General features: G+C 40.1%; 1 protein-coding gene across 4 annotated transcripts in view; it reads left to right on the top strand.

The window, feature by feature from the left end:
* The first annotated feature begins 5,559 nt into the window (after nucleotides 1-5,559).
* Nucleotides 5,560-27,625, top strand: part of PROM1 (prominin 1) — a 54,708-nt gene continuing 32,642 nt past the window's right edge. For 2 of the 4 annotated variants that reach the window (XM_035903477.1, XM_009648024.2), the window contains exons 1-4: nucleotides 5,560-5,779; nucleotides 22,328-22,386; nucleotides 25,502-25,528; nucleotides 27,077-27,282. In XM_035903477.1, the coding sequence (XP_035759370.1) occupies nucleotides 5,560-5,779; nucleotides 22,328-22,386; nucleotides 25,502-25,528; nucleotides 27,077-27,282 (512 nt within the window). The remainder of the gene's footprint in view (nucleotides 5,780-22,327; nucleotides 22,387-25,501; nucleotides 25,529-27,076; nucleotides 27,283-27,625) is intronic. The other 2 variants (XM_035903478.1, XM_009648025.2) reach the window with 1 other exon arrangement.

The following is a 27,625-nucleotide window of genomic DNA, read 5'->3' as shown; positions in this document are numbered from 1 at the left end:
GCGGCAGCCCACCCCGCACGGTCAAACCTGTTTCTCAGCAGGGGTGAGCTCTGCTGTGAGCTGGGGACCTCATCCGGGAGCCCGGGGGAAGGGGCGGCTGTGGTGAGCACGGGCTGTGTCCTCCCCTGCTCGCACATGCAGGGGAGCAGCTGAAGAAACTACCAAATCGGTGGTTCCCAGCAGAGGCGGAGCTGCGGTACCCGCACTACTATGCAGTTTGCAGCGTGGTAGAGGAAGAGGTCCCTACAGTTTTAGATACTGGAAAAAAGACGGAGGAAAGACTTGGTCTCAGCTGCCAGTGGGAGTCCGTGGGGTCTGTCATCGCAGTAGCTTGGTATTGGGACGCATACTCAGCCCTCATCAGTTCACGTTTGCCAAAAACCTGCCTGCTTATGGGCTGGCTTTACGGTGTTTTAACATTTTCTATGTGACGCTGAAAAGTGCTCTCACAAGGAATGCTCTGTGAATGCTAGGGTAAACGTACCACTTAAAATCAAGTTACATTTTTTTTTCATATTGTTCTGTTAGTGAAAATATACTTTGTACATTTAGACAGTCAGCTAAAAATCAGACCTGCTGATGTTCTGGGGAAGATCTCTCTTGGAATTTTTGCAGGTCTGTTTTTGTTGTTTGCAAATGGTTGTGACTTGTAAAACGGCAGGATTTTTTGGTGTTGCTTTTTACTTATTTATTTCCAAATTGTTAAGTAGGTGCTCAAAGCGAACTGGGTTCTGAATACCCAGTTTTTCCTGACTTGGGCACTTCTTCATTTTAGGCACATAGCAAGCATGTCAGATGCATACTGAAGCTACCTTGTGTGGAAAATTCTATTTGTTTGAGTTTTGTTGGTGCTCCCAGGCTCTATTCTGCAGTCCCTAGCACTTACTCGGTTTATTTGCTTCCTATTCCTCCTATGGCAACAAGTTGTAATTGTTGTATTGCTTAGGACAGATTTTTGTAACAGAACACTGTACCTTTTAAACTTGCCAGCATCTGGCTTGGCGTGCTGTATTATGTCTCTTGAATGGGAAGGTGGTGGTGTAGGGTTTTTTTAATGCGTACTTTGGAGTTTTAGACTGCCTGTAATTATCTGTTTTGTGGCTGGTTTTGATTCATTTCGCTCTTCTGGCCCTTGCTCTCACTGGAGCAACCTCACTCAAGGGGATTATGGACTTGGATTTTCCAATGACTAATTCAAAAATTGTAACAAATGTAGCCAGATCCTTTGTGTGGGCTTCCTATGGACAACTGCATCTTCCACCATCCCATCCCATCCCACCATGGTTTACTGCCGGCAGGCTCCCACATTGAACTTCAGCAATCTAGCCTCTGGTTGATTGAATTTCAGTTCAACAGGGTTAATCATGGTTTCATCACTGCACTGCAGTGTTGTATTTGCATGGATTGCAGTGTTAAACAGAAGGCGGCCAGTCCTGTTGAAACAGAGCTGGACACCATGCTGTTTTTGAGCTCTGCTATTTAGAGTTGATGTGTCATGGAAGCAGTTGCTGAACTTCTACATGTCTCCCTCTGTCTCCTCTCCCCCTCTTAAACTCACAGTGGAGTTGCTGAAGCTTTATTGGTTTTGGAAAATATTACAATAATTGAAATAATAAGATACATTGCAGATATGATAATACTGCAGCATACTGGTTAAAAGGGTGATGGTGTTCTCCACAGACAGTGGTTAAAACCCCAGGAATTATTTTTAGTGACTTGTACCTGTAGAAGTATTAGTGTCAACTGCAGAATAAAAAGCAAAAGCTCTGGTCTTTTAAAGATGGACACTTGCAAACCACACAGAAAATAAATGCACCATTATTGTATATCTTACTAAGTACTTAACAGGGCTTGTGGGTTTTTTTTATAGTAATGAAATGGGTATCTTGTTTGATAATTAATGTAAGCACTTCAAAGATTCACACAGCTTCTTTTCATTGACTGCTTACTTGAACTTGGGGAGAGTTGGACTGGCAGTTCCTGTAGGTCACTGACTGCTGTGATGCCACGCTGTTTCTGAGGAAATGAGATGGCCACATGCTGCAATGAAGAGTGCCATAAACTGCTATGTAATTCTCTTCTTATGTGTCACTCGTCTGTACATCATTCTTGCAGTTCTCACAATTGCAAATTTCATGGATAGATTTTTTTTTTTTTTTTTTTTTTTTTTTTTTTTTTTTTTTTAATGCTGTTTGTCTAGTATATTTAACCACTAATATGCTCCCAACTAAGTTTCTTTTAGATATCAGGATAAGGATAACTGCTGGGAGCTTTTTACATCTGAGTTATTTTTAGGTGGGTTGAATGCATATTGCATGCTCAGAGGTGTCCTGGGTTATAGTTTTAATAGTGTTTCTGCAAGTTCCTAATCATTATTAATGTAACCGTGAAAATATGTTAATGTTCTATGTAGTGTAGAGAAGATTTGGTGTCAGCCTGGAGGAATTGCTCAGTAAGGTTATATATACCGTGTTTATTGTGATATATTTGCCAACAAAGGGAGAGGAAGAGAGTATGGTCAGAATTCTGCAGATTCTTTGATTTGCAAGAAACCCACCTGCTTTGCTGAAAAACTCTGAGCTTTATTAAAGCTTAACTGAAAATTATGTAGAGTCAGAGACTTTGGTAGTGTCTTTGGAACTGAAAGCTGGTTATGTGTCTCCACTTCGCAGAATATTGTTTGCATCTGCAGTACAGGTAGTGTCCTTGCAATTTCAGTAGTGTTGTTGTCTTAAGACTGCCAACTTTCTGTCTTGGTTAATACATGACTTCACACTTTTAGCAGGTGTAGTGATTATTTTCCTATATTGGGAGGAAATTTTCATAGTGCCTATTTGTACAATAGATACACTTTGAATTGTCCTTAACCAAAAAAGTTGACTTAAAAAAAATTTTTATGTACTTTCTCTTCTTGTGCCCTCTCTCTAGTGTAATAGAATGCACTACAGAGATCATGCCCTGTTTTCTAGCTTTGCCTTGAGGCACCAGTTAGGGAGGCCATCTTCCTCTCAATTCCATCTTTCACAAACACACCTAACGTTTCCCTATATTGTACGCATTTGTTGCCTTAACTCTTGGAATCAAGGCTCAGTCACTATGTGTGAGCTGCTTCTCCTGGCTCATTGAAATGTTGCAACTGTAATTAAGAAATCTCCAGAAAACTAAACTTTACTTGGGAAAGGTGTTCAAACTTTTTTTTTAAGAAAGCCAACTTGAACTGTACTGCGTCAAACTTGCACAGTTGTCACTGTTCTGTCATTAAGGCAAAAATGAATCTTTTTTTCATGTAGTGTTGTGGTCTTGTGGTATTTTGTCCCGCAGAGTTTCTGTAGATTTGATAATAAACTGCAGCCTAAGCAGTGTTTGGTTTCTGACCATTTCTGCATACAGCCCTACAGTAGTAGCTGCATAAAAGAAAATTCCACTGAAAAATGTCTTTTAAGCTGAAGAAAACTAGTCTCAAGAAAAAAATTGAAGGAGGAAAAATAATATTTTGGAGCTGGACTTTTTTTTTTTTCTCTTTCATTATTCTTTAACAAAACATTATTTCCCAGGTAGGAAAATACCCGGTAGAAAAAGTTTGATGTGTTCTAAGTTCTTATGTTCCTGCGTTGAGCATCATATTTCAGAGTGGTTGCTAACATTGTCTTTTTGAATAAGGCTTGGATAATTTTGCTATTCATAACATTATTAATGTTCATTCTTCTTGGTTTTCACTAGCCATGAGGGGGAAAGATAGCTTTGAGTTTTTCTTCTTAACTAGATTGGATTTAAGGAAACAAAACTGTCTCTAGTTCTTTGATCTCATCTTGTATTCCCTTGTTCCGTATTTTTCTTGATCTTGATGTGTCCTTTGAATGCAGCACTGACTACTAAACAAGCCTGCAACATGGTTTCTTGCAGTACTGGTTTTCAGAAAGGTAAACTTTGTTTACCAGAGACTGTAGAGCATGGGAGATACTTAAGCCTCACCTTGCTACCAATTTTTAAGTCTTTTGTCTTCAGAATCTCTTTGACCTAGAAGCAGCTTGGAAGTCAAGGTATTGGTGTAGGATTGGGCTGACCAAGGCTGTGAGGTGTTTGTCTTATTTTGCTGTCATTCTTGCAAGTGAATGGTCTAAACACCAAGGTGGAGATAAAAAATATTTGTATTAGATAACATTGCTGAAAAAGGCAAGGGAGGCACAATTATGCTAAGCAAAGGCAGTTTGTGCTGGGTGCTCTCCAGTGTGAAGTGGTCAGTGTGGTGATTGCTGGCATGCTTGCCAAGTACGTGCGACTTCCAAAGTTGGAAAGGGGCGGAAGTTTTTCTGTTGCCTTTTATTTGTTTTGTGGTTGGTTGTTGGGTTTTTTTTTTTCCCCTCTGTCCTTGGAGGCCACCATGGCCCATGCTGAAGTGAAGGCCCAGGTAGATGACATTGTTGTCAGTTGTTTTGTTGGAAACCCAATTGGGGGTTTCTGTTTACATTTCTTAAATGTTGATTGATTAAGCTGCTGTGATCTTGTAGATTTGGAATGTTCTTAGACATGTGTAAGCATCCAAAGTCATCATAATGCTGCTCAGCTTTAGCAAGCTATGAATGAAAATTGTTGCGTTGACTTCTCCAGTTCCAAAGGAGAGCCTTGAGATAGTTTGAGTTAATAGAAAGTAATTACTGACACCCATTGTCACCTGTCAGGAGGGTGAAGTTTTGTTGGTTTTTTTTTGTTTTTTTTTAACTTTTCAGTGAATAATAATGTCTTTCCTCAGTCTTGGAGGACAATGAGGAGTGTCTGGTGTCTTAAATTCTTCCTTGAGGTGGGAATGTGTGGCCTTAGCTGTAAAACGGGTGTCAGAAGGGTGCCACCTGCTAGGTCATGTGCAGGGAAGGAAAGCAGAGCCCTGTAAACTGGAACGTTGGGGATTAAAGCTGGAAGGTTTTACTGAAAGGTTGAGATTAAAGAAGCTACAGGATATGACTTGTAATAATTGCCATCAACTACAGTAACATCAGGTGGCTGATCAAATGCATTGTGTAACTGCTGTGACATGACATATTGTATGTAGTCAGAAGTGCAATTCATACACTGTTGCTTTAGTTTTGTTTCCCTTGGAGCTGTCCCAATGCTCTGCTTTGTTTTTGAAAACTCACTGACCTGGAACTATGCATAATTGTTTTCCCCCCCCTCTTTCAAGCACAGTGTATGTAGTAGACTACTATTCACAGACCTCCATTTTTGTTTATTTTTTTTTTATATTTTCTATCCTATTTGGCTTGCTTTTATGACTATTGATGTGTTCGATTTCCACAGGAGATTGCAGGTTATCTTGCACTTTCCTATTTGCTTGCACACATCTTAATGAGCTCTTTCTTGTTTTTGCCAGAGATGGTGCGCTGAGTCATTTCCACGAGAGGCTTCTGTACCACTCCGAAGCAAGAATACATTAAAGAATAAATGGTGTGAGGGTGCACCAGTGTTTTCCTGGCTGGAAAGCTAACCCCCAAGTGAATGTATTGAAGATTTCTAGAGTTGGTGGGACTAATATCTCTACCTCCAATTTTATGAATACTGCTAGCTATGGCCGTGGAACTCTGTTTGCTGCTGCTGCTGTTTTGTGGGAGTACTATTTCAGAGGTACAGCCTATATACAAACCGCCTCCTGGGACTTTGGATTTTGGATTTGTACCAGCCAAGACTTATGATACAGGTGCATACCATGAACCTGGGCCAATAGGAATTTTGTTTAAAATAGTACATGCATTCCTGTACTTAGTGCAGCCAAATTCTTTTCCTCAAGGTAAGTAGACATTTTTTTTAATAAAGATTTGTTATTGCTGCATTCATCCTATTGTAGATACCAAGACCATCATCTGGAACTAAACGATATGAAGGACTTTGTTAGTAGCATGTGTTATGGCCTGGAAACGTGTACAGTTTCATATAAACATAATATTTTTCTGCTAAGCATAGTGAGTGTGTGTGTGGGTTGTTAATGAAAATGAAATGTTGATGAAATTTAACAGAACTTTGCTTACATATCTCAAAGATGTCACTGGTGCGTTTGAGGCTTTTTTTTTTTTTTTCCTTAACTGAAACTTTTTCTAATGTATGCTCAGAAGCATGGGATAGAAGTAAAGCATAAACTGTTTGGTATTTAATACTAAATCCATATGAGACAGCTCTGAGATTTGCATATTGTGATAAACTATCACGTGGTTATACTATTATGAGATTTAGCCTAGGAATTGGAAACTTAGCAACTTGAAATAAATTTCATTTGCTTCCATATCTGTGTATCCATTGTCAAGTTTTATGTAAGGGCAGTTCCATTACACAGCCACGTGTAACTTCTTGTTCCTTTGTGAGCTGAAGTTAAGACTTTAAACTGCATTTGTTTTATTGAGATTTTTTTTTTCCATTCCTTTCCTACTAAGTTCTCTCTTCTGATATCTTAACTTTTTCTTTAGAAGTGTGTGTTTATTGAGGTTGCATTATTAAAAATGGCCAGCAGGTTGAGGGAGGTGATTCTCCCCCTCTGCTCTCATGAAACCCCACCTGGAGTACTGTGTCCAGCTCTGGGGCCCCCAACATAGGAAGGACATGGACCTGTTGGAGTGGGTCCAGAGGAGGGCCACAAAGATAGGAGAGGTGCTCCAGCCCTCAGATCATGAAGACAAGCTGAGAGTGTTGGGGTTGTTCAGCCTGGAGAAGAGAAGGCTCCGGGGAGACCTTAAGAGAAGCCTTCCAGTACCTGAAGGGAGTCTGCAAGAAAGCTGGAGAGACGCTTTTTTTACAAGGGCATGTAGTGGCAGGATAAGGGGTAATGGCTTTAAACTGAAAGAGGCTAGATTAAATTTAGATATAAAGAAGAAATTCTTTATGATGAGGGTGGTGAGACACTAGAAGAGGTTGCCCAGAGAAGTTGTGGATGCCCCATCCCTAGAAGTGTTCAAGGCCAGGTTGGATGGGGCTTTGAGCAACCTGATCTAGTTGAACATGTAGGGGGGTTGGAACTGGATGATCTTTTAAGGTCCCTTCTAAACCAAACCATTCTATGATTCTCTTGGAGGAACTGTTTCCAGATACTTCTGCTTTTTTGGCCACTTTCCTTTCATTAAATATGCAGATGAACTATTTGCCTCCCTGTGAGACTTGACATGTTAGGATTGTCATCTGCATTCAACTCTCAGAAACAGGCTTTTGTTCTGCCTAAAGCCCTGCTTGAATATTTTATTCTCTTATGATTGTGGAAGCTTGATTTCAGTGAGATGTTGATTGCCTCTATGTATTAGCAGGGATTTGGTCTGTAACATCGTATGTCAGATTTAACATTATGTGTCCTAAGCATATAAATAATCATTGAGAATAGAATTTACCATCAAGATTATAGTCCTGTGGGACTGCTTGTAGTAAGTTCTGCATCAAGTAGGTGTTGTGAAATCCGGTATTAAAGAAAAAGGAGACATCCAGAAGTAAATCACTTGTTCTTAGCTTGTAAGCTTTGAACATCTCATACCTCTCCTTCTTTCCTCAGAGATAGTTTTTGCCAAATCAGTTATTTTTAGAAGCTTGGCTTTCAGTGTTTACCTTAGGTGAAGTCCTTTTCCCATGCCCCCTCATACCTCACTGCAAAATACAGATTTGACAGATCATGTTGGTTTGAGTCATACCATTTAATTGGTTAATCCCCATAATCTCTTTTGCCATATGCTGTTCTATTTTCACATTCAGTGTATTAATGGTGTAGTAACATATTTGAAATGCCCTTTTTTTTAAATTGCCAAGTTGAAATACAGTTAATTCTGATTCATAGATGAAAATAAACATAATCACAAATGGGCACAGAAAGCAAGCCTTTTGATGTTTCTAACTCAAAACTTCATCATTCTGACTGGGCTGGTGCTTCAGAAGAATTAGTTCCAGGTTGATGCCCCAGTGTGTTGCGTATAAACGTAAGAGGTAGAAGTGTGATTTGTGTGCAGGACTCAGCATCAATCACTTAGACCTTTGATCTTAGTGATCTTAGATGTTTTTCCCTAATACTTGGAAGTACTTGCTGTTTGGTTTTCCAGTCTACTCTTCATACTCTTAACTGGGAGGAAAAAAGTGACAGGATTGTCTAATTGCATGTAGATATTCCTCCCTTTGCAAGTCATTTTTGTGCTTGCAGTAGTGCTCCGATAGAGGCCAGTAAATTCCGGTATAATGTTCATACTCTTTCAGTCCCAAGTATGCCTTTTAGGAAGAAAGCTAATATGATAAAGTAAAATATGACGTACATCGGAGTCTTTGGGAAATGTTGTTCTTAAAGTATTTGCATGCTGCTAAGCCTTAGTGTTTATTTAAATGTTTGTATGTGTTACTTAAATGAGTGATCCCTTTCAACTTCTAATGGAAAAAAAAAATCAATCAAGAAATAGTTTGTAAGTTTGGGTTTTTTAGTTAAATCTAAGTGAGTAATTATTTACTTGCTTTTAAATTTATTCATGCCACCTGGTTTGTGAACATCCAATTTAGATTAAGTTTTGATTTAATAGGTAAGTTATTAATGGGGTTACTTATAGTACTTGTATAAAGCACAGAACCAGGGCAAGCAACTGTAACTCTTAAGTTTTTTTAAATTGCTAAATCTTTAAGACCAGCACTGTGCTCTTTGGATATGGCAAGAAACTAGTTTAAAGAAGTGAACTAGGATATCTGATTGCAGTGCTTTGGTGAATGTAAATACATTCTGCTTTCAACTCCACCAGTCAAATACTTTTGTTCCCACTAGATGATGTACTGGTTAAATGGAAGTGAATTTACTCCCAAACATAAAGTGTTATGCAGGGAAGCAGCCGCCACTTTGAGTTAATGATACACTGGAGTGGAAAAGGCTGTGTTTGGTCACTGGTTTGCTGCCTGAGGCTCAGCAGGTCGCTTTAATCTTGCTGTGCCTTGTTTTCTCCATTTGTAAAATGGAGATGGCGGTGCTACTACTTTTGTTGGCGACTGTGTAGGATAGAGCATCGTTATTCTTTCTTGTTAATAGCACCACTTACAATAAATAGATAACAGGAAAATTACAGGTTGCTACTATCACTCAGTTAAGAGGACATCTAACAAAACAAATTGTCAGTTTTTATCTCACTTAGAATATGTCATAAACCGAAGCGTTAATTTATTAATAAAGTTAGTTCAGTTCATGGTTGTGTCATAGAGCTGACACACACTTGTGTTGGAGACCTTCAGATGTGAACTTGGTGTAGACAGGGCACGGTCAGTATGATCCTCTGGCTGCTCTGAATATCTTACCATGGCTTTGTCTTTGTTCCCATGGAAACCAGTTGTTAGCTGCAGTAAGATGTTGTTAATCTGAGATTTCACTTGCCAGCAGGATGTGCACAACAAATCTTCGGCTTCACAGCTTGTGTCTTGTAACGAAACTCTGAAGAGTTCACAAAGGAAACAAACTAGGAATAAAGCTCCTGCTCCTACTTTTAAGTGAAGTAAGACAAAAACTACAGGCCTGTTTCCTTGCTCTACTCTGCCTGAACGTATTGCAGGACAACTGTGGCACTTATGTTGAGCTTTGATTATTATTCTGGATCACCCTGCTTCTGCTGAAGCAGGAATAAAACTTCAGTATCAAAATCAGCTGTTGAATGCAGGTACTTCTTAGACAAAACATAAAATGAAGAGTTAAATGTACTATTTGCCTATATGAAGCAAGAACAAACTGGTTTCTGGACCTGGGCTACACCTCTGAATTCCTTCTGTTTGTGGAGTCTCACTTGTTGAACAGCTTGAGCATAAGACTGAGGATCAGAACCTGACTATTTTAATGCAAAGTCCTGTCTCTGACCCCTTTTGGTTTTCCTTTAAAGCAGCTGCAAACTGTGGAGCTTCAGCAAGTTAGTCTTGTGTTCCCTGTCTCTGCAATTAATATCTCACATGAGTGTATTCAGCAATTAGAACATTTTAACACTTAAAAAAAAAAAAAATCACTTCACTTGATGTGAAAATAAACAGTGTATCTCTAGCTAGTATAGCTGTGATAGAAAATGCGTATGCAAAACCCTGTTGTTGTAGGTAGGTTTGAGCTCCTAGGATATTGATTTTTTTTTTTTAAATATATTAATTGTGTTGGATGTGAGGTTCTAAAGCAAATAATCAAAACACTTTGTCACCCCTCAGTTAAAAACTCAGAAAGTCAGATTTTTGTGTGTGTAAAACTAACTTCTTTGCCTTCTGTAGCTGTTTAGTTCTTGGTTGTCCACGTCTACTTTAGTTTTGCTTCCTGTTAGTAATAAATCTTCCACAGCTCCCCTACAGAGAAAAAACGCATGTGTCTGGATGTTGCAGCATTTGAGCTAAACTCAGCCATGCGTAGCTGGTAATGTTCTTTTGTTCTTAAACTTGAGACTTTCCCAGGAATGTTGCACATGTCTGCACCAGCATGCAGTGAAAGGACTGGCACTCCAGCTCTGACTTACGTGCAGTTGCTGCAGTTCAGCAACATAAGATACTGCTCAGCTATCCAAATCAATTACGATTTTTTTATAAAAACTTAAATTACAATATCCTTTTTCCAATTGTGTGGTCTCATTTTTAGTTTGGGTGTGAAACTGCACTGATGTGATAGACTGCTTTTTCTGAGGTAGTGTTTGACAGCTACCCCCGGTGCATATGGGTTGGTTTTCTTAAAGCTTATGTCCTGGAGCTGGATTGGGAGCACAGAGGCAGCTGCTGGCGCAGGACCTGAGAAAGAAGGGAGGAAGAGCAATACCTGCCCTTCAGTAAGTTAGCTGTTACGATTGGCTAAGCGGTATTGTGGAATGACAGTTTCAGTAAGCTGTAGAGTCAGTGCCTTCACCACATCCCTGTAACTGGTTGGGTTTTTTTCCCAGCACTGTGGCTAGAGCTGTGATGTGAATTTAGAGTAGTAGCTGAAGCGTGTATATCAAAAATGCAGGTTTCAGTGACAGAGGTTACATATAGCAAGTAGTGGTGGTGTCATTTGGGTAGAACTGGGATCAGAAGTGGGACTTACGGTGCTCCTTTGATTGGTAGTATGGTGTATACGTTGACAGAAATGGCTTGTGTCTAACATTGGAAATACTGGGGAAGATGAAGCAGCAGGAAGATACAAGATAAATTAGCCTCTTATTTTCTCTGCCCACTCATATACATTTAAGGAAACAGTGTTTAAAAAAAATCTTTGCTCATTTCATGCTGGGAAGTTGAGATGCTCTACTTGATGACTTCATACTCATGTAAATAAGGAACACTGAGAACATTTCTGAAGCATATTTAAGACGTGCTTTTTTAATTTTCTTATGTGTCAGAAGAGTAATTCCTTTTTTCCTGAACTATTCCAAACCGCAGACTATCTAACAGATTGCTTGTCAAAAGGATTTTTTGTGGACAGGGAGGAGACAGAGGTTTTAGGGAGGGGAGGCTTATACAGATTATCTGCTAGAGGCTACTGTAAAAAACTGCAGTTGCAGACACTTTTCTAATGTCTTCCTGCCCACTTTTGGATTATGTAAACAAGGAATCTCTTTTGCAGACAGGTATTATGTGGAAAATATGCGAGTCATTTTTTAATCAATGTAGCATTGCTGATCATATGAAAATCTTGTACTATCCACACATCTGGAATCCTTTCTCTGCAGTATCCTCAGTGCTTGCCCTGATCTGGTTTAATACTGCCTGCCAGTTGTGCCTAGGAGAGAAAACATGCCTTGACGGCAATTGGAAAATGGCAATCCAGCTTCACAATTTCAACACTATTGGGACGGAAGGGAGAAACTAATGAAAATGAGGCTCAAGTGGAGTTTGAGGGAGTTGGGTTACTTTCTGTGGGGAGGGTGCTCAGAAGTGGCATTGCCACAGGTGGCTGTGCTAACGGGCTGCAGGGCACCTCAAGCAGGAGGTACCACTTGGAGGCTAGATTATAATCATAAATAAAATGGGCCTACAGTTGTGTGGTATTGAGACTCAGCTCATATTTCCCAAACCTAAATTGCCTTCCATCCCTTCCAAATTAGACAGCTGCGTCCATTCTGTTGGGAATGTTTCCTGGTGAGTGGGTTGGGTGTTTTTTGGGCAAGGTACTGAGTTGGCTCAGGAAACCTGCTAATAGTTACAGCGTGGGCAACGCCAGGCCAGTGCTTGAAAGTGTCTCGACCCTGTTCTGTTTGTCTGTGGACATTAATGGGAGACGCAAGGTATAACCAAAGAGCTGATCAGCAGTGTTCCTCTCCTCGATGCACAGGGGATGAGTTCTGGGCACAGCTAAATCCCAGGGTGCCGACTGTGAGGAAGGGAAGGGTGGGAGGTACAGGATGGTATTGTGACAGAAGGTGGCATTGGTTTTTGTTTATCATTCTAGGTAAAAAAGCTTCATTGATAGGGTTTAATATCATACACTATCATCGATAGTGATATTTTTAAAGAAAAAAGCAAAGGTTCCATGTCCTAAAAATGCATGTAATGCAGGTAATTAGGCTAATCTGTGTGGTGTGTGTATTGCGGGTGGGTGTGGTAATATTAGATATGTTGAGTGTAGCATGGTGTCTGTGTCCTAGCAATTGCAGTGAAACACTGAATTAAGTTCTGTGTGCATTCATTAACTTCTTTAAAAGATTGTCCATCCCATTTAGTATCTCATAGTAAAGAATAAGCAACTTGGGCATCAACTTAGTCAAAGCCAAAGTTTTGCCTTTCGGATGCCAGGGCATGATCACAGAGTACACCATGTGAAGAAGGCAGTTCTTTGTGTCTCTCCCCCAGTTAACAGGAAATCTAAACCACTAAAAGCATGAAAGCTTATTTGAGACTTTCAGAGCATACTTGCAGCATCTTGTATGGTACAAAGTGGGATGGAACAGGTTTTGGGTCAGCCATATTCTCTGGTAATATCCATCATGTGAGAACCTCTTTGAAAATTATCTGTGACTGCAGAGATCTTGCGGGTTTTCAGGCCACTCTGCTGAGGCTCCATGATTTTCCTGGCTTAACAACGGCAACTGCTCTGTTGTCCATCCTCCCCCTCCACTTAACTTCTACAAGCTTATCTATCCCCATAGTGTTGAACCTCATTCTCTTTTCTAACTTGTAGTTCATGGAACTGATGGGGAGGCAGTGAGGGGATGTCACTGAACGTACTGGAACGATGTTTTCGCAAGCCTCTAAGGGACCTTCATAAACTTGACTGTTACGAAGCATTTTGAGTGAATCATGTGAGATACTGTATGGATACTGCCTGTTACTGGAAAAGCAGTCATTTGATTTTCTCTTTTCTTTGTTATAGACCATCATAATTAGATAAGATTAGCCTAGCACTCTCATTTTTTTTGTCTGACAATTTGCTTAGGTGGTTGTTATAGAGAAACAAGCTCCTAGGTCTTGTCAATGGTGGCTTTTTCTTGCATGATGTCAACCAAAGCAATAAGAATTTGATAGATCTTTGCAACAAGTTTCTCCACAGTCATCATATTAAATACTTAATTACATTGAAAATGATAAGAATTAGAATTTTTTCCCCTCCCTTTTTCTCACTATTTTTTTTTGCTTCTCAAGATGCCTTGTGTAACTTTTAGATTTTAACACAAGTGATGCTTTTATCTAAGTGCATATGCACTATTCAAAAGTTGCTGGAGCAAAATAAATGTGTAAGTGTTAATTTTAGTGGTTTTTTTTATCCTTTTAACAGTATTAAATCTTTCCATATTGGTATTAAAGCTTTTGTGTATACTTCTTCCCTTTCCACAAGCGAGTTATCTTCTTGTTAGAAGGGAAACCAGCTGCCACGAATGTCAGCTACTGTAGTTTAAGCTGACTAATCTGTCAGTATATATGTCTTAGTGTAAGCCTACCAGTTACAAAAAAACTCCATAAACCTGCTTTGACACTTTTTTGCAATATGCAGATAAAAACCAGTTCTATGGTTAAATTGTGACCTGTACTGAATTGTAATATAGTCAAGATCTTTCTGTTCTCTGAAAATGTGCCAGATTTGTTTTATTTTTGTGAACCTTAAACAGTGATTACAATTGTGAATGTGAATATTCTTACTACTGCTAAGTATTCCCTTGGCTGTTAAACTGCTGAAAGATGCCTGAGTGTACCTGTACAGAACAAATACAAATTTGAAGCCTAATTAACTTTCTTCATAGTGGCAACTTTTACTTTTGCTTTGATTTTTGAGTACAGTAATGATCTCTGTAGTACTTTGAACCAATATGCATGTGACAGTTATCGAACATGTGTGGAAAATTGTGGCCCATGCAGAAATGGGAAAACAGAGGGAGGGAATTCTGAGGAATCTTAGTGAAGTTGCCAGAACACCAGTCACTGAGGTAGGTAGAAGCTGGTACCAGCAGGGCTTCAGCATGTCATTCCCAATTCATATTTCCAATAACTCAAGTTATGCAATATAAGAGAGGATTTTCTGTTTACAGCAACTTGAGGAGAGAAAGGAGTAGGAAAAATGCTGCTGTTCATACAGTCTAAATATTTACTACTTTGATCAAAGTTAGAAGTCCAATATGTCTACACGACCCACATTATCAAGAAGTTGCTCAGGCTCTGCAGTGTGCTACAACAGACAAACATATACAGTGCACCGAATTAAATCTTTGCCCATAATCTGTTGTAAATCCTTACCAGATGGTGGCCTAGAGAGAACTTTAGGTAGCTATTGGAAACAAAGTAAGTGGCAAAAAATAGCTGCCGTGGCACAAACTACATGCTACAGAAGTTTTGTTGCTTTCAGAAAATGAGAGAATGCAGTTTCTGTGTGGAATACTTCTTCAAAGCTTTCTACTTGACTTTGTGTCTGCATGATGTATGCAAATTTATTGCAGCCTCCTAAGCAAAGATTCTTCTAAAGGCTTTTCTCTTTTTGTTCTTTTTCCAAAACTTCAGCAAGAACAGAACTTTCTTTGTAGCAAGGAACAACTTGAAAGTCCCTAGAAGGTCCCTTTTCAAAGGAGAAATCTTTCATTCTAGGTGTTCTGTAACAGCAATATTGTAGCAATTTCTTTTTTTTCTTTAAACCTGTTCCTGACCAGGCTCTTTAACATTGTCTGTGCATGTTGATGAAAAGCAGAGTGTGCCTAAACAGAAAGCCTGTCTGCGCTAAAGGAATAAACTCAAGTTTGGGGCAGCTGTAAGCTGTGAGGATTTTCTGTGGAAGACTTAAATCACCCGTTTGGTCTTCCTGAATAATAACTTCGAGGAAGCTAAATTTATAAAACTTCCATTGTTTCATTGGGAAATTGGGGAACGTTTTATGTGCATGAATGAAGTTCGTTGACTGTTACTATCACCTGATCCACTGCTATATAATGTTTTTGGGGGATCAGTAGTATTTTCTGTCAGGAAGGGTGTGAGGGGTTTCTCCTTAATTCCACGTCCTGGTTCCTTCAGCAGCTGTTGCTGCCCTGCAATTCCTCATCTTTAGCAATTGCACCATGCTTAGTCCTACCCAACCTGCGCTCTGGTTAAAACTCACCCTGTTTAGACCACTCATACAATTTCAGTCCTACTCATAGCTGTTCACCTCTTCATTACCTATTTCTTATTGCAGCTCAACCCCCTCTCACATTGCCCTTCACTGCATCCAGTGTAAGCTAAGACTCATTTCTAGGTGGTGTAGTAGCCTGTCCTTTCAACTACGAATAAAGCAGTATGTGCTTTACAAGTCTGCTGAGACCTTAAAAATGCATTTAGTATATTTTTTGCTTGTGTCATATTGTGCGTTGCTGGATTTTGAGACTGAGCCAGAATACTGTAGGATAAGTGTATTTCTCATGCTTTTGATCAACACGTAATTAGAGACTGCAGAGTTGGAGAATGGGAACGGACGACGGTCGCATTGATGAGAGGAAATGGCATACAGAAGGCGGAAGAGGGTGAAAAGGCAGATTGCCGTAAAGATGAGATGAGAAGTTAAAATACTTAAGCAATTTTGTATTTATTTGTTGTTTTTTTAATTCCATTCAAACACGTTCTTCCAGCAATTGTAGAATAACAGGTTCTAAGGCTTCATTTTGCATGTCAGTGGTGAGGTACAGCAGCAAGATTCCTTTCTTACTTGCCGTATTTTCTTGTCCAAAGGCATGGCCGATGGTTTAAGGTTTTTGCACATTATTTCTTTAATGCAGGTGAATAAACCCGTTATTGAACAGAGAATTTCCTTTCATCATCTCTGTAGTGTAAGCAGGTGGTCTTGTGTGTGGGCTTCAGAAGCGAGGGAAGGTAGGTGTCACTCGGGAGTTGAGCTCGAAGGGAAGAAGGCCGGAATGGCCTCTTGCCAGGAGCAGGAGGCTGGAACCTGGACCAGCTTGATGTTCCCAGTAACTTAAGGTAAAAAAAAAAAAAAAAAGGGAATTGTATAGAGAGATAGCTTGCCTAAAAGTTGTGGGGAGAATTTATCTGAGAAGGCTGGGGTTTTTTTCCTTAGGCTGGGGACAAGGGTTATGGCCCGAATCTGTCTGAGGGAGACATTGTGAAGAGGGAGCGGAGTGAACCTTCTGAATCTGGAGTTGGAAAGGAATGGTCTGGACTGAGTGTATGCATGGGTTAGACTCCTCATCTGTGGACTAAAGTGGTCACTTACTGCGTGGGAAGTGGGAACATCTCCTCACCTCTGACACTTCCCACTTGGCCTACAGAGTGAATTTTCTTCTTGTTCTGCAGAAAGACGACAGACCGCATGGGGTGAGCAATGCAGCAGGACCCTCTCTGCAGTCTCTGCACCAACATGCGTGGTGGATTCTTTGGCCATCAACATTACTGAGCTCACACCTCACTCTGGGGTGTAACTGGAGCCAAGTGGTCACTGTGAGATTAGGGACAGTAACAGTGAGCAGAGGTGTTAGGTAGGTACGTGGCAGTACAGGGGAGGACCCTGGCTTACCTGCTGAAGGAGACCTCTCCAATGGGAGCTCAATCTGGCTGTAGTAAAGGTTAATGGCTAGAGGCTCTCTAACTTTAGGGAAGCAACCAAAGCCCCACTCAAGTCAAAGCAAGTATTTAAAAATGTCAATAAAGTGAACTTGGCAGTAAAACTTGCTGTAATGTACCTGAAAGATTTTTATCTCTGATGATAAGTCTGAAAGGCTTATACAGCTTACCTGCTTTTCTTGGACTTGCAAGAGTTATTCATTAGTCTGAGTCATAATTAAAGAGGGGATAAAACCCAAGCTTGAGATCATTTTAATTCATTACTTTCAGACTAATTATTGCTACTCATTTATGACACTAAATGTGGTCAAACGGACTTGTATTCAGAGAGATGCTGAGCTGTTCAGTGTGTGTTTAGTCCATTGAGTATTGTAGATGAAGGGGAATGGGATGCGATACTACGATATGCATTAGAATGAGATAGCATTAAAGCAGTTATTAATTTATCATGTATATTATCTATGTAATTCTTCCCTGTTGTTCTGAAAAATCTCCATTCAGTGCAACATGAATGCTTCAGTCATGGTTCTTTGCTTGAAGTCCTTTTCAGAATAGAAGCCTAATATGTTATATTATGCATAAAAGATAAATTAATTTCTGGCATAATTTGATTAATGCTGGATTTGCACTATAGCTGAACGGGCTCAATGGAATTGTTTGAGGGAAGATGAAGCATAGCATTCCCAAAGGTTTTACTCCAACTGTTTTCTTGTCACCTAGATTTGAAAAGCTTTCTTGGAAGAAGAATTTGTAACTAATTTATGTTGGTACTTAATAGCCAGACAGCTTATTTTTAAATCTATTATTTTTTGCTACCCCTTTCTGTAGAGCAGCTCTAAGAAACAAGCCTAGTGCTAACCTCATTTTCTTGTCTCGGTAATGAGATATTGAGTGTATGTACACAATATGTGTGCAGTGTAGGAGGGGGTGATTATGTTTTCTTAACCAGGGCATCTCAGAGGTGCTTAATATTTCATCACAAATTGCGCTGGTAAATTAATAGTTCATCTGGCTAGTTAGATTTACTAGGGCAGATGGCATTTTGCATGTGTGGTGAGAAGGGGAAGGAGACAGAGCAAAGCAGTAATGTAATTAGCCGTGTAAATGAGCCTCACAAGGTAAATCTCTTTAACCCCAGTGATAAAATGTGTTCTGTGCTAAAACCTTGGATTACTGGTCCTGTAAAACAATGTGTGCAGCTGGTCAAGATGAGATTTCAGAAGTAATCCCATTAATTTGAAAATAGAGGACACCGCTTTTTATCACACCTTCTTAGCACTTTTATATTTGAAACAAATCAGCCTCAAGGTGGTACTCTACCAATAACGCAGAAGAGAGTTGTGTGGGGTTACCTTGGTTCAGTTTTAAATAAAAACTTATTTGAATGCTAGAGATGAGATGTTCTAGCTAGGGAGGAAGGGTGCTTCCGAAAAGCAAACCAAAATCACAGACTGAATGAAATGTGAGCTGAGGTGTCTCTTCACTGTGCTACAGTGAGCAGTGCAGCCATACCAGAAAACATGATACTTGTGTTTACACAGTGCCTGGCACAGGGTGTTTCCCCTGCTTAACCCTCAAGCGCTGCAGTAGTAACCATCATTACTATCCATGTGCGTAAAACCTGATAGTAATCAGATTCTGATTCTGCAAAACCACGGAAGTGAGTTTGTGCTTACAGATGTGTAGGTGAGTAACTGCAGGTAATCTCGCATTCAGTTACAGCCAAAATAATTTTTTGGGGGGAATATGTATGACTTCCACATTTCAAATGAAATGAATTAACTGGGAATTTGTCTCATCCAGTTGATACTGAGGGCTATGGAAATAGTAAATTCATGACAAAGACTGGTCAATCGCTGTGTGCTGCCTGGTGAGAAAAACACCCTGAAGCTTCATGTTGTTTCTGAAAAATCATTACAAAGTAATATAAGTAGTAAATCTCTATTCAGCAGGGAAATCTCGCATTCTGAAAAATTAAGGGAAAAAATGGGCTGTGTAATACTGGCTATTGTGCTACTTATGAAACCTGTATTATTCTCAGTATTTAAATTACTCAATCCACGTGGGAACTTTTTGTACCTATTTTCAGGCTTTCTTGTTTATGATAAACCTAAAGGTGTGTTAGTTTCTGCTGAAAAGGCTTTAGAGCATCTAAATTTCAAAACCACATTGAAAATGCTGTTTTCTGCATCAGTTAGTGATAGCGTATTCAGGTTGATTTCTGGTTTTTGGAGGTTTTTTTTTTTTTTGCCTGGCAGCCTATAAATTATGGAAACAGTACAAATAAAAACTGAATCAGGAACATTCTGAGCAAGTAATCAGAGCAGTTTTGGGATTTTGGTTTGGTTTTTTTAAGTATTGGATGTTCTCCTTGAAGATACTGAAAACCTGACTGGACGTGGCTCTGTGTAACCTGCAGTGGGTGACTGCTGAGCTGGGGGGTTGGACTGGACTATCTTAGGGGGTCCCTTTCAGCCTCAACTGTCTTCTCTTTCTCTTGAGTAGTTTTACATGCACATGCAGATGTCCATAAATATATATGTGTGTATAGATGTGTGTAAGACTTGATATACATTTTTAAATTTTCATTTTAATTTATGATGGGGACAATGGTCAACTAGAAACCGTACAACTTTTATTTAACAGGAAAGGCTAATGCTTTTAAACTTTTATCTTATACTGGTTGCTGACAGTGGGAAGCATATCAAAGAAAGTTTTTGTCAATAATAAAATTTAGCTTTCTTACATGCTTCCTGGCAGTGCTTTCACTCCTCCATTAAATGATTTATAATGAAAGGTCAGCATGATTGTAGGATAACTTTGGAATAAATTAGACCAGAAGGGACCCCTGGAGGTCATTGGGTCCAACCCTTTTCCAAAGCAAGATGAGCCCCTAAGTTAGGAGTGACCTGGAAGTGAGGTTGCTGGGAGCTGTCCTGCTTGGCTTTGGAGTAGCAGCAAGGAGGGCAATGCCACAGGGTCCTGGGCAGTCAGCTCCCGTGTTTCAGGGCCTGTTGCAGATGGTCTGTACTGCTTCATGCACTGAGGATCACAGAAGCTATTCCTTTTTCTTCCTTCCCATCGCTTTCTTAATAAAGTTGGTAGAAATTTTTCTTTAGCAGCTGTGTGTGTTGTCACACAATGCTAAATGGCTGAATAAATTTGTAAACAAGAGGGTTATTTTAGCCCTTTTCTTCTCTTGCATGCTAAAAGGCATCTAGCTGTAGAGAAAATTCATTGCCTTACGTATTTTTATGCACCAGTGTTTCTTAAGTTTACTTGGTAGATATATAGGTATAAGCAAGGAGAAAGAAATGTTGTCTCTGAAGAATAAAAAAAATGTCTAACAGCCAGTGTGGATTACATTTTTGGGGGTTGCGCAGTGCTGCCTCACTTGGCCGTCTATCTCCTTGCCTCTGGAACTCCCTGAGAAACACGGATGCACATGGATGTACAGGGAGGACTCTACTGGTCCCAGCGTGCAAGATGTCTTGCAGCTGCAGCGGTGGATCAGTTGTGTGCTGCCCATGCTGTGGTGCATGCCCTTTGCTTCAGCAGTCTCCTGACTCTCAAGGTGCAGAGCTTGAAAGGATTTGCAGGGATCATAACTCTTGTGTTCTTCCTGGGTGCTTATTCTTTGTATGTTTTGGGTTTACTTCTGTTACTATGGGATTCCGCCTTACCTTCTAGCATATGTATGGTCTTTCCAAAATGAGGTTGCCTCACTGTAGAGAGTCCTTGATCATCTGCTGCTAGCACTCTTTCTGCATTTTAGAATACACTCCCTGCCTGTGGATGATTTGCAGCTTGACATTCCTGTGATATGTTAACAGAATTTTTTTCATTTTTTAATTGGCAGTCTTGCTGGCTGCAGCTTCCTTGCAGGGAGTACCTTCCTCCAAACAGCAGTTGTTGCCTCGCTGTTGTGTGTTTTCTTTCCTTGGGCACAGTTTTCTGCGAGGAGCTCCGCAGGATCTCCTCAGCCTGCAGATCCGTCGAGTCCATGCTCCCTCTGCAGGGTGTTGGGGAGGGAGGATTATGGGTGCTGTTAGCTTAGGGGTTGGTTTGCAGGATTAGAGAGGTGTGAGATCACAGCCCCTGTGAACTCACTGAATATTTCACGAGTGCTACAAATAAATTCTGAGAGGGCTTGGATTTTTTGGGAGGTGAACAGTCATTTTGAACCTACAGGACAGGTAATTTACTGGAGGTTTTTCTCAAGTATGTTCAGTTGCATATGGGGAGACTGACAATGGGGAGATAGTGCCGTGAAGTACAGCTCTGTATGAACGCATGGGCAGAGTCCTCCTCCTTGAGGTGTGATGTGCTCCTTCCTAATGTGTTTCCTCTTCATCAGAGACCAAAAGTTCAGCCAGTCATTTCTCCCAAACATCCAGATGCTGCTGCTCTTACACAACCTAGCATGGAGTATACCCAGAGCCGCTGGTGCCCCTCTGAGGCGGAGGGTGTGCAGAGCGAGGGGTGCCCCTCTTCAAGTGCAGGATGTCACGGAAATGACCGGGAGCCACAGTTCCCACCATTGTTCCCATAGGGTTGGCAAAACCTTGATAAGGGTGGGCTGGTGATGTCCCAGAAAGGGGATCCATTAATCGCAGCTGCTGGTGTTTACTGAAGGAAACTGGTGTGGTGAAACGATATTTATAATGTTCAGTGGCACTATTTGTGTTAAATTCCTACTTTCTTTTTTTGGTGGTTGCTGTATTTTGTCTATGTTGTGAATAAATTAGAAATGACTGTTAGATGGAGCTGCACGCACAGTAAGTTGGCACGTTAGGCTTTCTGATTTGTTTTGGCAGTGTTGCATACTCTCTTGCAAACAAAACAAAAAAATAAAAAAAAAAATAAAAAATTGGGATAATGGGGATAATGTTGGCAAGAATAAGGGCCGCCTTCCTTGTGCCATTCAGTCAAGAAGTCATTGTTAATGTGCTTGTTTTGCACGCTGTCTGTCTACTGCTGTATATGTGTGCGTGTACATATATATGCATGCATGTGTGTACTTGTCATAAACATGAAGCAAAGCTGATAACTGAACTTTGTCCAAGTAATTGATAAGTTTGGGATTCACTTTTAATAATGATGCTATGGTACAGAGGATGACCTCAGAAAAACCTTCACTGTATTTCAGTGGGAATTGATTAGAATAGGTAACCTGGGTATCCTCCTGTGAGCTCACAAAATATACAGTTGGTTAAAAATTGTTGTCACTAGACAGGTTTATGGAAACACTTATGAGCTTGCCTATCCTGTTGATGTCTGTTCTTAATTTCATCTTGCCTGCCTAACAGTAGAATTCATACCATCCTCTTTCTGCTGTTTTTATTATTTATGTTGTTTAAAACTCTGGAATATTCTTATTTATTTTCAGATCTCATCAGAAAACTAGCACAGCAGAAGTTTGGGAATACACAGGGCGATTATCAAAAGGTAAATTGTCTATACGTGTCTGCATAAAATGATAGAAACAATGACTCTGAAATTTAGTTTTGTTTCTAAACCAGGAAATAGCATTTTAAAGCTATAACAACAGTGCAAGAATGAAGTCTGTGAATTGTGTGTTATGGTTTCATACAAAATTTGAGACCAAAACCTTTCAAAATACATTACAAAGAAAATTTCGTAAGCCACTGTAAAGAAGCTATGCATAGTTAAGGCTCACTTACAAATTCCAGCTGTAATGTGACTGTGGTGTCTGTTGCACAAAGATTGAAGGCTCTTTGTATTGAAAAACGCTGCTTTTACTTAAAAACGCTGAAGAGAACCATTAGTGCTCAGCTCTCATGTTAGCTTCAGCTATTGTCCTCAAAAAGCTGAATTTATATGCTGATTCCAGTGCCTTTGAAAACAAAGTTTCCATAGCCTACTTATAAAGTATATTTTAGTTTATGCAGTGTGCTGATCACATCAAGCATATTTCCCATTCTCTCTTTAGGGTTTGTGGCTATCCTGTAACAGTTGAGATTCATAGGGTACTTGGTAGCAAGAGAAGATAGAAAGTAGCATGGATCTGGTTTTGGGCTGTTCTCAAGGGCAGTAACCTATCTTTGAAGCAATGTCACGGGTTGAGTGCCTGCAGCAGGAACCTTGACCAGGCCCGCACAGTGGACACAATACTTTGTGCGAGCTACTTGCTGGCAGTCCCTGCGGTCTGGTGTACCTGTCAGGGGGATGAGTATGGGACTTGGCATTCAGGCACTGAGCGACTGCCTTGAATCAGGATGACCTAAATGATCTTGGGATTTGAAGGGGGAAGGCCTCGTGCTTCCATGTCTTCCCAACAGTGAACCTATTGCAGCGGTAGCTTGATGACGTCTGCATGACATCCGAGTGCACGGATATTGCCACTGTGCTGCATCAAGATCCCCTTGCCGATCCCATATGCTTGTTTGGTGGGGCTCTGCGAGACGAGGAACGTAGGGTCGACTTGGTTGGCAAAGTCTTTGGACAAAACCATTAGACCATAGGTGGTATACATGAATGTGCGTATAGTATTTAGTAACTATTAGGTAAGTCATGATAAATTTGAGACTAATGACAGCTGTCATCCTGCTTAGTGGAGACACTTGTTAAAATACTGTGTGATTATAGGGTGGCAAATACAATATTAGGTGTGCTTAGGAAGTAAAACAGGTATAGGCCATCTATAGCTCCTAATTTTGAGCCGAATACAATGCAAAACTTAAAAACAAATTTGGAAAAGGTTTTTGATAGATTTTTATCAAGACAAGCAGAGAGTCCCTTAGAAGATAGAAGCATCAACAAGAGGTATCTGTGAAGAGGCCAACATGGCTGTAGATGTGCCCCGGAGGAATTTCCAGGGGGGTTAGGGAAGCATGAGTGTCACTGAAGGGTGCGGGTAAGTAGTTAGAAATGTTGCTTGTGGTTTTGATCACTCAAATTCAGGGAGAACGAACTCTGAGCAGGATGGGTTCAGAAAGTGTGTGTTAGGATGATCTGAGAAACACACAGGTCTTCAGAGGAGACTGGAAGAGTTTCATTACCTTAGCAAAATAATTGATAAGGTAGGTGATTACTTCTTATAAATATATATGGAGAGGGAACACCACCCAAATAACAGTTTTCTCTTCCTGAAAGTAAGATGGTGCTATCACAGAAGCAAGGCAGAACTGGGTCATGTGTACATCAACGTGAGAAGACTCACTAGTTCACCACATTGGGAACAGCCCTTTGGTAGCGAGGATAGGAAATCTGGTTCTGATATTTATCCTGTTAAATTTCTACTGCTGTTCCTCTGTATCTTTTTTTTTTTTTTAAGCTATTTGTAGAATGTGTTAGTGACCCAGGAGGCCCTTCCCGCTTCTGTGCCGCGTGTCCCTGTGTTCCCAGTTGGACTTGTACCATCGGTGTCTCCCTGTCCCCTGTCAGGGACAGCAATCTGCCAGGACAGCCCAGCAGCTGAGCGCAGCTGCCCTGCCTGCTCAGGGGAGCCAGCTCGCTGCTGCTGCCATCGCTGACTGCTGCAGGGAGATGAGCTTGCCTAAAATGTTCAAAATCATCCTCGGTACTAGATTTTCAAGGGACGGTAAACATTTGTTTTCCTCCCATTAAAAGTATAGTTCCAGATATGATTTTGAACATTTTAAGCATTTTATACATTGGAAGTTGTGTGTCACGCTGAAAAAAATTTCCTAAAACTTGAGAACCTTTCTGATTCTCACACATCAGACTTTGGGTCGAGGAGTCTTGCTGTCTTTAGCTTGTTCTCTTCCCTTTTCTCTTCTGCTTATGAGAAAGGGGAAAGTGTTATCAGCTGTGAAGCTGTCACACAGAGATGAAGGGGAAAAATACAAGAAATTGTATTTCCATTGCAGAAAAAAAGGGGAAATTGGGTGGTTCTGAAATTCCTGTAATTGAATATTCAGTTTTCAGTTTTTTTCTGAACTTACAGATAAGAAATCAGTTAAGAACCTGATAGATTACTTCAGTCTTTCTTGAATGCTTTTTCTTTTTTAACTTTTGAATAATTTAAAATAAACCTCTACATAATTAGTAAAAACTGAGGGTGAATTTTGTGTGTAATGTGTTAAGAACCCAAAACTGCTTCTAAAACTGCTGCTTTTATGCCAAAATAAAATAAGCATTTGAAAAGAAAAAGTTAGTCAGGAGTATCATAGGTTGGTTACAACAGGTGGAATTCATGAAGAAATTGCTAAACCACAAAGTAATGCAATCTCTGGCCTTCTGTTGTGTGAGATGTGTTGGGAATTACATGAAACTGATGATCAGTGTAGAAAAACTGGTCTGTTGCTGTTTTAAGGTGGAAATATTTGTTGGACAAATTCTAGATTCCTTTCACTTACCAAGGAAACCAGAAATGACCTGCTATGTACTTTATGGTAAATAATTTTCCATAATTATTTAATGGTGTGTCTATGCATTATTTTACTTTAGTGTCTTTTTATATCTTTTCTGTGTTGTTAATTGTTTTGGTCATGGTTAATTATTCATTGCTCACATGATTTGTTTTTGTGCATGCTGCCTGTGTATTATACACATTCTCCATTTGTTTTGACTTCCACAGCCAGAAAATGTTGTCCTGACGCTTCAGGTAATGTCTTACAGTAGATATACAGCTTTGAAAAGAAACTAACCATGTCTGTATGTGCTACTTCTATTAAAACATCCATAAATATTTTTAATGTTATTTAAAATGCCTTTTTCCATCTAACCTATTTTAAAATTCATTGTCAAGTAATTTCAGAAGTGTACAGCTAACTAGAAGACAGCAATTCTTTCGCAAAATCTAGCCAACTTCTTCCAAGCATCTAGTTCGTATTCTTCAGAAGGGATAACAGCTTTCAAGCAGCAGTTAATAATAATAATAAAAAAAATAGAATTCATCCTAGAATTGGTAATTAGGTCAGAAATTTGCAGCTCTGCTAATGGTGATGGTTGCTGCATTTGGATCAGTTGGTAATTAGGGATTGTGAGGAAGAGCATCAGCAAAGCTGGAACTGGAGCATGATTGATAGCTTGTGAGAAATTGTGGCTTATTTTGCAGGACGATACACAGCCTCAATTCATCCTTTTACTGCCAAGTTGCCCTTGTGCTGGCGGATTAGTAAAACAGAAGAGGACTCAAAGTACTAGTGTGAGAATTAGTTCTCCTAAAATTGGGAAAGGAAAAGAGAAAAGTGATTTATCAAGCAAGAAAGACCGCTGGGGCTTGTCCATACAGTGCTGTCTACCTCTGTGGGCAGACACCTGCCCGGTGCGGTTCTGGATGTGTTGGCCTGTGTTCGCAGCAGAGGGGAATGGCGTGGCCAGCTCTCAGCTTGTCCCCTGGAAGCCACGTTGTCGTGCGTGGGGCTGTGCCAGGGCTGCCTGGCCCAGCTTCTTCATCCTGGGGCGCTTGCACTGCTTCCAGCCTAAAAGCTAGTAAGGGTATTGCATTGCATCGTTCCCTTTCAATCCTTAGAGCTTTTGAAAGTGTCCTTTCAGTTGCTGCTGCTTTGCTGTTTGGCAGCAGAATAATGCCTTTACCTGAGAGAGCTTAAAAATCCACTCCTTCATGTTTTCCAGTCCCTAAGCAGTTTTTACTTCAGCAGTTTGGAGAAACCTCTGCCACTGCAATCGATCATCCAGTGAAGTACTTTCCTGTGCGGTTCATATGATTCTTTACACTCATAACTGATTAAAAAGGAGAACAAGCTAAGCCTCTCTCCCCCCTCCCAGATGAGGTGTTGATCTAGTCAGCCTTGCTGACATTTGGGGAGCCTTTTTGGAAACAGGTGTCAGATACAGTAAATTTGCAGTCCGGGAAATCAAATGTGTTCATTTTTAACCTATTTCAATTACATCAATTCACATTTGTTTCTTGTGAGCATATTTCTCTCTTAGCACTCACTCCTGTAGTTTACCTAGCTAATATTCTAGCTGAACAATTATTAGCTATCAGTATCTACAATGTTGTTTTGTGGGGTTTGGGTTTTTTTGGGTTTTTTAGAAGAGTTGTCAGTTACTGACAAAATACACCAAGTCCGTAACCTCGGTAACTTAGTAGATGGTTTAGTCTGTAGTTTGATTTTTAATTATTTGCTCTATATTGATTACTGTGTGTTATCTGCTGTTACCACTATTTTTGTCTGAATTGCAGGCCATCTACTATGAAATCGGTTTTATAGTCTCCGCAGCCTTGGGATTGCTATTTATTTTGTTACTGCCTCTTGTGGGACTTTGCTTCTGTATGTGTCGTTGCTGTGACAACTGTGGTGGGGAAATGCATCAAAGACAGAAGAAAAATGCTGACTGTCAGAGGAGCTGTTTTGCAACATTTCTTTTTGTTGCTTCTTTAATAATAAGGCAAGTGTAATAAATAGAACAATATGAAGCTTGGTATAGCACTAATTTTGAAGTGTCATATGACAATGTTATTGTATTAGCCTACAGGTGCAGAAATGATGTTATTAGACTAAGTTATATTATTGCTTATTAAAGAAAATGTGACTGCATTTATAAAAAAGTTGCTACCATTGCTATACACGGGTCATTATGTACTCACTTAAGGGGAATGTAGGTGTGAAACAAAAAAAATTAAACTTGAATTTGGCGAGCGAAGTTTTTGCCAGTCTCAAACTAGCAATTGCAGAATGTTACGTTAGAACACAGGACACAGTATCTTCTGTTCTTATTACCATCCCACAGA

This window comes from Egretta garzetta, unplaced genomic scaffold, assembly GCF_000687185.1.
Source record: "Egretta garzetta isolate BGI_Z169 unplaced genomic scaffold, ASM68718v1 scaffold151, whole genome shotgun sequence".
In the NCBI taxonomy this organism is placed as follows: Eukaryota; Metazoa; Chordata; class Aves; order Pelecaniformes; family Ardeidae; genus Egretta; species Egretta garzetta.
Note: the sequence above shows the minus strand (reverse complement) of the source record. Positions and strands in the feature narration are given on the sequence as shown.